General features: G+C 46.7%; 1 protein-coding gene across 2 annotated transcripts in view; it reads left to right on the forward strand.

The window, feature by feature from the left end:
- The window catches only part of LARGE1 (LARGE xylosyl- and glucuronyltransferase 1), a 464,898-nt gene that overhangs the window by 248,637 nt on the left and 202,996 nt on the right, over positions 1–13,265 (forward strand). For both annotated transcript variants that reach the window (XM_063929035.1, XM_063929036.1), the window contains exon 4: positions 9,034–9,116. In XM_063929035.1, coding sequence (XP_063785105.1) covers positions 9,034–9,116 — 83 coding nt within the window. The remainder of the gene's footprint in view (positions 1–9,033; positions 9,117–13,265) is intronic.

Here is a 13,265-nt window from a genome sequence, read left to right on the forward strand (position 1 = left end):
TGTGTCCTCTTCTGTTCCGGACCCGCCTGTGTCCTCTTCTGTTCCGGACTCACCTGTGTTCTCCCCTGTTCTGGACTCGCCTATGTCCTCCCCTGTTCCGGACTCACCTGTGTCCTCCTCTGTTCCAGACTCACCTACAGTATGTCCTCCCCTGTTCTGGACTCGCCTATATCCTCTTTTGTTCCGGACTCCACTGTTTATACTCCCAGTGTGATTCCATTCCGATAGACTGGGTAGTTGGTCTACAGCCCTGCTCCTTGCTTGCCTTCCAATCTATATGCTGTAATGTGTTTTTTATTATTTAGTATTCATTTGTGCATTCTATGTATAGATTGATGTAAAATATGTGTAGACTTTATCCTCCTCATCAGGCTTCCCTGATGAGTTTTTGCAGAGACAGCCCAGGTCACTCCTCTTTAGTTGTAGATACACTCGAAATGCGTTGACCTCTGCATGGCCCATATGCGCAGTTACGGAGCATTCGTAGAGTGATACACGCAAGATAAGCTCAGCACACAAGCGAAAGATCAACCCTGGACCAGCTTCTAAATGAGTGACATCATCCGCACACAACGCAGATGGTCACACAGTTGGGAGATTTTTTTGCAACTGCGCAAAAAATTCTCAAATCCCCAACGGTGCATGCAGTATAAAGAGTGTGCGCACAAAGTGCTGTTGCGATCTGGACTGGGTCAAAAAAGTATGCGAGTTCCTTGGCGGTGACTGGGAGGTGGCTAGAAGTACAAGCGGGGTGGGGGGGGGGGGTTTGGAATCCGGAGCTTGGTATATCCGACAGCTTAGTAGCTGGGGGCTGTATCTGCTGTTGGAAACGGGGAACCACGTCGGAGATATCTACTGCGATCCCTCCATGTTGCATTCGTGAATACATAACATTTCTAGGTACCCCCCGAAAAACAAGATATCCTGCAAATATTATTTGATAAATCCTCCTTGGGGAGGGCAGAGGGGGGCTAATATAATCAGTTATCAATCGTCATTTTGCCACATTACTTCTTTATCCTCCAGCAACTACGAGGTTAATCGCCTCGTGCCTCCTCTTTAGCTGCACGTCCTGCCTCGCCCCCGTCCCATTTATAACACCCTCGGCGTTTGCCTTTACTCTCGCCCATAATCGTTATGTAAATGGCATGATTCTCATTTTCTCTCAGTTTACTACATTATGGGGGAGCGGAATGCCTTCCTCCTCCACCAGAATGCAATTTTACAGTAATAACGGCTGAGCGCCATAATTGTATTATACCTCAATTAAAATAGTTTTAACAAAACTGTCTCAAGTGGGCCACCAAACAGCTGCGCCGCGCCTCCACCCCGCCACAATTACACTGATAAAGAATGATTTTTAGAGACTGGGAAGATTAGCTTCCAAAGGTGGCCGCAGTTCCCCGGATTCCGATTCGCTGACATTTGAGAGGAGGTTTTTTTTTTTATATTATGGAAATGCATTTTTTTGACATTGGGTCTGATTTAGAGGTAGCCGCTATTGGCATCAGTGCTGCGGCCCCACGCCACCCCCAAACGGCTACAGCATGTGATTAATGCTGCAGCTAGCACACATGGGCAGTTCCCCCGCCATCTGAGTTGTATACGCAAACCATTGTCATTAGTATCTGCGCTGGAACACACCCTCCCTCTATACTGTGGGGGTGACTCAGTCCTGATCTCTGGGCTGCTAACTTTGCTGTCCTGCGTTCAGATAGTCGCCGCTTCAGGGGGAGTGTAAATTCGCCGTGAAAGTGTGCGATCGCATGTGTACGCCGAGCTGCAAAAATCCACTGTGTGCAGTGTGTGCGCAGCCCAGGACTTACTCCTCCAGTGCGATGAGAACAGGCTGATCGGGGCCGGAGCTGACGTCACACACCCTTCCTGAAAACGCTTGGGAACACCTAAGTTTTTCTGGACACTCCCAGTAAACGCTCAGCTGCCAACCATAAACGGCCTCTTCCTGTCAATCTCTTTGCGAACGCCCGTGCAAATGAAATTTTCGCACCACTCCGTCACTGACCGGCGAAGCCCGTTATTTTTGTCCGACACGCGTCTGCATTGCGGTGCATACGCATGCGCAGTTATGACCTGATCGCCCGCTGTGCGAAAACGCACCGCAGCGATCAGGTCTGAATTGGTTTCTTATTCTTCATACCCATTAAGCACTCTCTCCAGCCTTTAATAGGTGCAAATATAAATCTGTAAGAATCTGTATTTGCTCTTACGTTCATCTCCGCATAGGCCGCTGTGGCACGTATCACTGAGAACGAGGGGGCTCCGTTACAGCTCGGTTACGATAAGGGTCGGTGCAAGTGAAATGCATAGAGCTCTGCGTCGCCCGTATTTGTGTATGATTGGTACGAGGGTAAAAGTACGCCATATAGTCTCTGTGTCCGGACCACGGCTGGTGAATGGGCGTGCCTTCTGGTACTGTAGCTCAATTTATATTTCTCTGACGTCCTAAGTGGATGCTGGGACTCCGTAAGGACCATGGGGAATAGCGGCTCCGCAGGAGACTGGGCACAACTAAAGAAAGCTTTAGGACTTTAGGTACTGTAGCTCAATCTATATTTTTCTTCAAAGCAAATAAGGTAGGATACCTCCTATTTATCCCCATCCATAACTCCGTGCTGGCATCTCATTCAGAGAGTCGTATAAATCATTAAAGGGATTTACCTCCTGCGGATGACTATAATTGGCTTCCATGCTCCATCTACAAGTTTTATCAGATGCATCACTTCTCTATTTCTTCCTACTTTCTGTTAAGCTACAGTACTGCCGTAATGTTACCACACAGAGACCTAGGGGGTATATTGATTAAAGAGCGGGGTTTCAGAAGTAGAGATTTGCAAATAGCAACCAGATTCTAGCTACAGGTTGAGTATCCCATATCCAAATATTCCGAAATACGGAATATTCCGAAATACGGACTTTTTTGAGTTAGAGTGAGATAGTAAAACCTTTGTTTTTTGATGGCTCAATGTACACAAACTTTGTTTAATACACAAAGTTATTAATAATATTGTATTAAATGACCTTCAGGCTATGTGATAAGGTGTATATGAAACATAAATGAATTGTGTGAATGTACACACACTTTGTTTAATGCACAAAGTTATAAAAAAATATTGGCTAAAATTACCTTCAGGCTGTGTGTATAAGGTGTATATGTAACATAAATGCATTCTGTGCTTAGACTTAGGTCCCATCACCATGATATCTCTTTATGGTATCTAATTATTCCAAAATACGGAAAAATCCGATATCCAAAATACCTCTGGTCCCAAGCATTTTGGATAAGGGATACTCAACCTGTATTATCTTCTAGGAGGTGCTAGATAAATGATTGGTGGAATCTGAAAACCTTCTTTAGATTCCGATCCAGTGATGAGAGCACAGTAGAGCCGTGTCATATCTCAGAGCATCTCAATAGAACATCCAACTGATGGTGTATACACATGGCTGAAGAACACAGCAGGAATTTCTCTGATGTTCCCTCTTCCAGCGTACATTTCCCATGATCTTCTATCAAGGCAAAGTGCCAGCAGCACAAACTTATGTTCTGTTCCAAAAATAAATACGAATGTAGAAGCCAGGCCAACCATTGCAGTCCTTACTTGGGTTTTGGCGTTGGGTGTCACCGTCCTTCAAACTGTATCCTGCTGCTGGAGTGACGCTGTTAATCTTCCCAGCCCAGGAACCCGTGAAGGAGTACTGAGGTTCAGCCGAATATCTCTGCTTTCCAAACCCAATTACGCCTCCCAGATTAGATCTGAGAAACAGACGTTTTTTTGTCAGGCTGAGATTGTGCACCTTCAGGCAATTCCTGGCAAAAGCAGCTTTTTTGTCTCTCCACGCCTGATTAGCTGCGGCTGAGCCTCCAGAGGGATTTCAGACCATCGTTCAGTGCAATGGAATTGTCTGTATCGAAAATGTGATTCTCTCCATCATTTGCAGTCAGTCTAACTACCACCCCCGTGCGTGCGCCGCGATTCCTAGCAGGGCCAGGCCATTAGGATGAAGTTCTATTTGTAAAACATATGTGTACTATAATTAGCACCCTCCGGCCATTCAATAGTAGAACCCGTATTAAAATAGACATAAGATTCCTCACGCCAGCCTTCCTTCGTGCACTGTGAACCGCTACACGTTTCAGTTTTAAATAAGCATTCGCTGTCTGTACAGTTTACTTGAACGAGGCGTCCAGTCAGACAATTTAAAAAAAAAAAAAAAATTATGTCGGGTTTTACTGGGAATTTTTAAAATGTGCTTTCATTTATTGCCCGTGTTCTCAGTTCCGTTCTTGAACCATCACAATTATTTTTTTTAACTGCCGGGCTGAGCGGATACACCATTATGTTAGGCCTGATGTACAGATGTATGTCAGAGTGAAGCCAAAAGATTGATGGATAAAAGAGGTGCGGGCACCAGGCTATGCGAGTTTGGGGTGCTTGCTCTATGGGGGTCATTCTGAGTTGTTCGCTCGCTAACTGTTTTTAGCAGCCGTGCAAATGCTATGCCGCCGCCCACTGGGAGTGTATTTTAGCTTAGCAGAAGTGCGAACGAAAGGATTGCAGAGCGGCGGCAAAGTTTTTTGTGTGCAGTTTTACAGTAGCTCAATACCTACTCAGCGCTTGTAATGACTTCAGACTATTCAGTTCCTGGTTTGACGTCACAAACACACCCTGCGTTCGCCCAGCCACGCCTGTGTTTTTCCTGGCACGCCTGCGTTTTTTCACACTCCCTGAAAACGGTCAGTTGACACCCAGAAATGCCCACTTCTTGTCAATCACTCTGCGGTCAGCAGTGCGACTGAAAAGCTTTGCTAGACCCTGTGCAAAACTGCATCGTTCGTTGTTATAGAACATCGCGTGTGCGCATTGCGCCGCATACGCATGCGCAGAAGTGCCTTTTTTTGCCTCATCGCTGCACAGCGAACGAATGCAGCTAGCAATCAACTCGGAATGACCCCCTATAAGTAGGAAATCAGGAAACTCACAATGTGCACCTGGTTGAAAAATTGCCCCCTCCGCCTTTAGGAAAACCAACCCCTTATATGGTGGGTTTTGTGGTAATAGAGATAATTATACACTAAAATGTGCCCAAATAATTTTGAGTTGCTCTCCCTGGTTCCTGGGAGAACAAAGAGCCCTTCCAAAACCTGATGATGTGACTCACTGCGAAACGCGTCATCTTGGCTCCATCAAAATGGTGTTATGTTGAAATTTGTGGCATTATGCAGCAGGGCATGAGGCCAAGTCAGCATTCCTCTTGCACTTACCCGTTGGACCACCGTTCCAGAAACTCCCAGATTCATTCCTCCCAATGTATTGGCAGCCCGAATCGGAATATCTTCCCCTTCACCCCTCCTGTCTTTTGCAGTCACCTTCACACTGATGCAAGCAGCACTGGTAGATGCACGAGGCAACCCATTAGCCGCTGCTCTGCTATGTAGAGGAGTGTAAATGTGTCATACCTTCCAACTCCCGGGCAGATCGGCACATTGCAAATAAGGACTGTCCCTCCGGATTAGGACCAGTTGGGTGGTATGCAAATAAATGGGGGGTCCTATAAGTTGTCAAGTATGCATCAGTTGCTAGTCCTAGTTTGATGGTGTTCCTCGCCCCAAGGTATGACAGTTTCTTCTCCAAACACATTGTGGTGTATTAAAATGCAGAGGCAGGGAATGTGAAGCTGGCAACCAGTAGGGAGTTGAGTGGCCAATAACAGAGAAGATATAACCGCCGTACTCCGCTAGGAAAGCCATCTCCAGCAAAATCCTATAAATATTTACACCAGCAGGGTTGCGTTGACTGTAACACTTTCAGCAACGCTAACCATTTTCATATATTGGGTAATGCCCACAAAAAAAAAAAAAAAAAAAAAAAAAAAAATGTGCTCACATATAGGTTTCTTTAAGAGAACAACATTGGGTGTCAAATTTTTAAATTGTTACATTTTTGGAATGTAAAGACAGTGGGGCAGAATTCATAAGGAAGTGATAAACCAGTGATAAGTACAAGGTGATAAACACACCAGCCAATCAGCTCCAGTATGCAATTTGACAGTTAGGAGCTGACTGGCTGGTGCCTTTATCACCTTGCACTTATCACTGGTTTATCACTTCCTTATGCCGTCTCCAGGTTAATACATCTGCCCCAGTAGACTCAATATAAAAAAAAACCCAATCTAGCAAAAGGCTGAATTATGACATAAGGATCTTTGCAGTAGAGTCCAATTTGCAGTCACAAGACTTAAGAAGATGCATTTTTCGATAATCGATAGTTCACTTTATATTTAGAGGATGGAATCATATTTAAGTAGGAACCGTGGCGCGATCTCATCCGTGCTGTTTGCCAGGCATCGTTCTGTCCAATGCGAAGAAAGTCGTTCTCGTTAAAAAAAGTGAGTTTGTGCTTTTAGCGCATTCTAGTACTGTACATAAAATAGGCAGCAAAGGGAAGTTAATGGCTATATAATGGAAAGAAGCTTTTATTTTCTCTCTTTGCAATTCTGTGATTATTTATTGAAATGGTTTAAAGTTACTGTTCTGTAACCTCAAACATTTTCTCTGCCTAATTGTGCCTAGCGCAGGGGAATGCTCGGAGTGGCGAGTTCTGCAAGGCGACTATTTACAGTCCCAGTTACAGCACATGTGGAAGATAAGAGTCAGCAGTTCTCCCTCCAGTGGGTTTGTGGCTAGACAACAGAGGGGCCATAAACGGACGAAAAAAGCAGACTGACATATATAGTAATATAAAGTACAGTGCAAACAGGAGCAAGGACAAATGTATTCAAGAGAAGAACATTGGTGGTCATTCCGAGTTGTTCGCTCGTTGCCGATTTTCGCTATGCTGCGATTTGTTGCTAAATGCACATGCGCATGGTACGCAGCGCGCATGCGCTTAGTTATTTAACTAAAAACTTAGCAGTTTTGCTGTTGTCTGTGCGGCACTTTTCAGTCGCACTGCTGATCGGTGAGTGATTGACAGGAAAGGGGCGTTTCTGGGTGGTAACTGAGCGTTTTCCGGGAGTGTGCTAAAAAACGCAGGCGTGTCAGGGAAAAACGCGGAGTGGCTGGAAAAACGGGGGAGTGGCTGGCCGAATGCAGGGCGTGTTTGTGACGTCAAACCAGGAACTAAACGGACCGAGCTGATCGCAATCTGTGAGTAGGTCTGGAGCTACTCAGAAACTGCTAAGAATTATTTAGTAGCAATTCTGCTAATCTTTCGTTCGCTATTCTGCTAAACTAAGATACACTCCCAGAGGGCGGCGGCCTAGCGTGTCCAATGCTGCTAAAAGCAGCTAGCGAGCGAACAACTCGGAATGAGGGCCATTGTCAGGTCCGGGTGCCCATTTATCATTAAATATTTGCGGCAAATATTTAGTATTACCCCCCGCATGTAGCACAGAGGGACTGCGCCAGATCTCTGCCACGGTTCCCCCCATTTCCATCAGCAGCCGCAACTCCCATAATTTTTTTTTTTTTTTTGGGGGGGATGTTATGCTGTCATATTTACCAAGCTCCTTAATGCAAAGCATTCCTGAGCTTGGCTTACGCCATCTGAGGATGACTTTAGCCCATTGCAGCCTATGGGTTACAGATCGATTAGCCAGCAAAGGGTTCCCCCGGAAGGGTGTGGTATGCGTGACCGGCGGTCAGCATACCGACGCCGGGACCGGCCACAGGTTCTATTCGTACTCTATGGGTGTCGTGAACACCCACGAGTGGGAAAAGTCCCTGTTGGTTGGCATGGCGACTGTCAGGATTGTTAGGGGTTGGGATGCCGGGGGAGGTTTTGTGACTGTTGGTCTCCTGACCGCCGGTCACAGGACTACATCCACCACCGGAACGTGGTTAGCGCATGCGCAGGAGTCCCGCTACCACTCTGAACACATCGCAGGGACGGGGTCCTATTTGGAGCCCCCATCCCTGCAACTGTATCATTCATACATCTGCCGGTGACATTGCTGATGTCGCGCCTAGATCACGTTGGGTGTGCTAATATTAATAAATAGACCTCAAAATGTTTGTCAGACCGACAGACCTTTTATCTGACAGCCCGAAAGCATCAGATATTGTAGCCGTACACCGTGAGATATTTCCCAGTCTATGGCCACAGGAAATCAGGGATCCTCCTGTGGGGAGGAAACATTTCCCCCGTTCCTCCGCTGTAAAGGAAGAGCGGGCATGTCCAGCTGTCAGCTGTGGCAATGCATACACAACCAGATGCTGCACACCAATGATCAGATCAGTTGGGCATGTTGGAAAATTCTCATGCCCGACCGCCTGATCATCGCTGAACGGTCGCAACCCTACCTTTAATTATTATCGGCCTAATGCGCCAGTTAACTGCGGATCGGAATGATAACTGCATAGTGTATGCCCAGCATAACTACTGTAATTCTCAGACCTCCGTCTGTTGCCTAATTTGTTTCTGAATGTAGATGAGCGACTATGTGGGGAAATGACGCAGAAATCCAGTTTCGAGGCAGAACGGCCCATTTTGTGCAACGTTCCGAAATATTTTGCCGTTCCGCCAAGTGCATCCTACAGCATTTGCAAATTTGTGCATTTGATTTCCTCTACAGTCATAGTCTTTATATACTGTAGACGTCTCAATGTGGCCCTTGGAATGAATGCGGTATAAGTCTGGGTTGGGTAAAACTGATAGGGGGGAACACTTGAGGCCAAAGTGTCCCAGCGAAAAGTGCACATTTGCCCAGCTGCTGTAAGTGCTGAATGAAGCCAATACTGTATTTTGAAAACTTTGCTGATCTCTACTTGCGACTGATATAGCAATAAGGTAATAAGGTGTGACTATTCATGCCTTTGTGCTGGGAAATTCATATGGTGTTATGCAAATGTGTCCTATTACCCAGACTAGCATAGGAGGCATCAGATGTGTCTAGAATCGCCCTGTAGGCCAGAACTGTTCCATTGGTTATGTAAGGAGGTTCTGTAGCCTCAGTAGTGCCTCTCCTCTCGCTGCTCTATATACATACTGACATTCATTTTCTCCCTTGCAGACAATTCATGTCGCCATCGTCTGTGCCGGTTACAACGCCAGCCGAGATGTCGTCACCTTGGTTAAATCCGTCTTGTTTCACAGGTACAGTAAACCTGTTATTTATATCACATCTTATGTGTTAAGTTTCACAGATCGTATTGGTAACTGGAGAATTGTCCATGTGTGACAATGGCCCAAATGTAACAGGCTGCGATTTGCTGGTCCCTGCAAGATAGCCAATAAAAGCGGCAATTACAGTACTGTAGTTCTAAGGTATAAACAACCTGGACCCAGCCAATTATATTTGGGTCAATGACTCTGACTGTTTACGGAGCAGTAGATATAAGAGTTTTCCTTCTTTGGCCAGCCCATCTTGATCAGCAACCCAACCCATGTGAGGGTAGTCCTGAGTATGGGGTTGCGTCTTTACGTTCTGCATCTCTGTGGGCCACCCAGCTCCTACAGTCTCCCCGGATCTAGACAGTCCACACCAGCTATCCAGATACATTTCAAACAAGACTGTCCTGGGGCTTGAAAAGGTCTATCCCAGACTGGTCATTTGGAACCTCCATCAACCATTTGTGATTAGCAACCATCAATGATCCCACGCTGATGGAAAACCGTTTCACCATCACTGAATGTTAACCGTGAACATCGGCCGTAGGAGTCTGATGGAGGCTGTTTACCACGGTCTGCCAATGTGCAATCAGCGGCTGTCAATGGTTTAACGTTGATGCTCATCATCTGATGGCTGAACCGTTGGCAGTCACTGGTTGCAGTGGGTTGTGATTGGTTGATGTGCTGCCAATCGCTATTCCTGACCGGCATGAGAAAGATCGGGAACTTGTGGCCACATGAGGGAGACATGTCCGCTGATGAAGCAGGATTGACCACACCACCTTTGTGGCAGGGTCAGTCTCTGGTACTTTGTCGCAACCCACTCTTGGCCCTCTAGACCTGCCCCCTCCATTTCTCTTCCATCCCCGCCTTTTTGTCTTGTCACTAGAATTTTCTTCCTGGATGCACAAGTCTTGTATCTGCCACGAGAAAGAAGAGACAGCAGGGGGGAGGGTGAGATAAGCGCAGACTCGCAGGAACATTAAAGTTAATAAAAAATGTAATTTGCTTGGATGCAATTTCTTTCCTAGGCTTCAATTGTGTGTTTTTTTTTTATTGTAATCCTTTTAATGTCTGTGCGCAATGTGGGAGGTATACTGCCAGTGTATCCAACGTGTTTTGCAGATTCAGTTAGAATGCGTGTTCCGTGTGCATTGTCTCGCTCTCCCCGGCGCATGTGAAGTGTTTAATTGATCTTTACAGTGTTAGATAAATGTAACAATTTATTTTATTTGCCTAGCCGGGATTGTAAAACAGTCAGGAACAATGATGAGAAGTGTATCATTTGTGTGGAAATAAGTGAAATCTTTGCAGTCTCTTTAATTTGAATGATATTTACAGCCGCGGTCAGCCGTCCCTCCTCGCCATTTAAGCTTCTTACTGGCTGCCAAGAGCTGCGGCCAGATGGTAATGAGAAGGAAAATTTCTCCACTGTACTCAGATGAGCCAATACCAATTCGCTCTCTAGTAGCTTTTGACGTCACTGAGAATGCAGTCACTAGGAGCCAGTGACATCACTGAGAGTGCAGTCACTAGGAGACAGTGACATCACTGAGAATGCAGTCACTAGGAGACAGTGACATCACAGAGAATGCAGTCACTAGGAGCCAGTGACATCACTGAGAGTGCAGTCACTAGGAGACAGTGACATCACTGATAATGCAGTCACTAGGAGCCAGTGACATCACTGAGAATGCAGTCACTAGGAGACAGTGACATCACTGAGAATGCAGTCACTAGGAGCCAGTGACATCACTGAGAATGCAGTCACTAGGAGACAGTGACATCACTGAGAATGCAGTCACTAGGAGCCAGTGACATCACTGAGAATGCAGTCACTAGGAGCCAGTGACATCACTGAGAATGCAGTCACTAGGAGCCAGTGACATCACTGAGAATGCAGTCACTAGGAGCCAGTGACATCACTGAGAATGCAGTCACTAGTAGCCAGTGACATCACTGAGAATGCAGTCACTAGGAGACAGTGACATCACTGAGAGTGCAGTCACTAGGAGCCAGTGACATCACTGAGAATGCAGTCACTAGGAGCCAGTGACATCACTGAGAGTGCAGTCACTAGGAGACAGTGACATCACTGAGAATGCAGTCACTAGGAGACAGTGACATCACTGAGAGTGCAATCACTAGGAGTCAGTGACATCACTGAGAATGCAGTCACTAGGAGACAGTGACATCACTGAGAATGCAGTCACTAGGAGACAGTGACATCACTGAGAGTGCAGTCACTAGGAGCCAGTGACATCACTGAGAATGTAGTCACCAGGAACCAGTGACATCACTGAGAATGCAGTCACTAGGAGACAGTGACATCACTGAGAGTGCAGTCACTAGGAGCCAGTGACATCACTGAGAATGCAGTCACTAGGAGCCAGTGACATCACTGAGAGTGCAGTCACTAGGAGACAGTGACATCACTGAGAGTGCAGTCACTAGGAGACAGTGACATCACTGAGAATGCAGTCACTAGGAGACAGTGACATCACTGAGAATGCAGTCACTAGGAGACAGTGATATCACTGAGAATGCAGTCACTAGGAGACAGTGACATCACTGAGAATGCAATCACTAGGAGCCAGTGACATCACTGAGAATGCAATCACTAGGAGCCAGTGACATCACTGAGAATGCAGTCACTAGGAGACAGTGACATCACTGAGAATGCAGTCACTAGGAGACAGTGACATCACTGAGAATGCAGTCACTAGGAGCCAGTGACATCACTGAAGAGGGGGGGAAGCAGAGACACAGATATGGTGGGAGCAGAGAAACAGATGTGGGGAGGGGGCAGAGACATATGTAGGGAGGGTGCAGAGGCAGAAATAATACAGGGGACGGCGGTACAGACTGTATAGGAGAGAAGGGACAGAGGTAAATCTGCACAGCAGCTGCAAACTCACAATTCATCTTCAGTGCAGTGCACACTATGGGATCTATTCATGAATAAGTGAAAACAGTGGAGAAAAAGACCGGTGGAGAAGTTGCCCATGGCAACCAATCAGCATCTCCCTTACATTTTATAGAAGGTACTTGATAAAGGCTTCCTTCAAAGCTGATTGGACAACTCCTTGACTGGTCCATCTCTCCACTCTTTTCACTGCTTCATGAATAGGCGCCTATACCTGGCCAATGAGAGGCGGGGGGGGGGGAGGGGAGAGCTGCAGGTGGAGCAACTATGGAGGAAGAATGGATGCTCCCGCTGCAGGTGCTGCTGCTAGCACTGGCGGGAAGAGTTAATTAATGAACGACTCAGTTGTGTAATGAGTCCATTCATTCCTCTCTCTGGCCAGCACTAGAAGCTGGGCTGTACTGTGTGAGTGTAATGAGTATCTCTGCCAGCAGCCGGGCCCCCTCAGCTGTCAGGGCCCGGGACACCAGTCCTGGAACCACCCCCTGATGACGGTCTTGAATGCAGACATAAAACATGAATTTGCTCGCCTTGCGTTGCAGCGTGGTTTGTCCAGGTGCACGGATACTTGCGCTGTTTTGCTTTCCTCCTTTTCATTCCAAGCACACAGTGCGGGTTCATTTATGGCCGGCTTGCGTTCATCTCTGTATCAGCCTGTAATATGCCGTGACTCTTCTTCAGTAGGCTGCTTTTGCCAGAAGAACCGGCAAACGGTTTATCCAGTGGGGTCCTACCTGGTGTTAATTCTATATCCATACTGATCTATGGAAGAAGTTTTCTTTATAATACACACAGTGACATCAGATCTCACGGACGGCATCTCCCGTGTATTATATTGCTATAAAGCCACTGGCTGTCCCTGTATTTTACTTTGCGGCCAAATCCCTATGATGCATAAATTTCCTTGAAAACAAGTTTTATGTCCCTCTGTAAAATCCTCGTCACTGCCATATTGATAAGTGCCTGGTAAACGTGCGTGCTTTGCCCAAATGCCTCCCAGGCGGAGAGCTGCGATTTACCCCGCGGGTGCGGCAGACTAAACCACTGATGCTAATGAGCGGTGATTTGTGTCTAATTAATCCTGGGGGGCAGCGCTGTATGCTCATTCACCTGCCGCCAGCAATGGAGCCACCACACGGCTGCGCGTCCTAAGACCTTGGATTCCGCATCCCTGTGACAGTTTTGTCGCTGGCGCAGGGATCTGTAAC

Source organism: Pseudophryne corroboree, chromosome 6 (assembly GCF_028390025.1).
Source record: "Pseudophryne corroboree isolate aPseCor3 chromosome 6, aPseCor3.hap2, whole genome shotgun sequence".
Classification (NCBI taxonomy): domain Eukaryota; kingdom Metazoa; phylum Chordata; class Amphibia; order Anura; family Myobatrachidae; genus Pseudophryne; species Pseudophryne corroboree.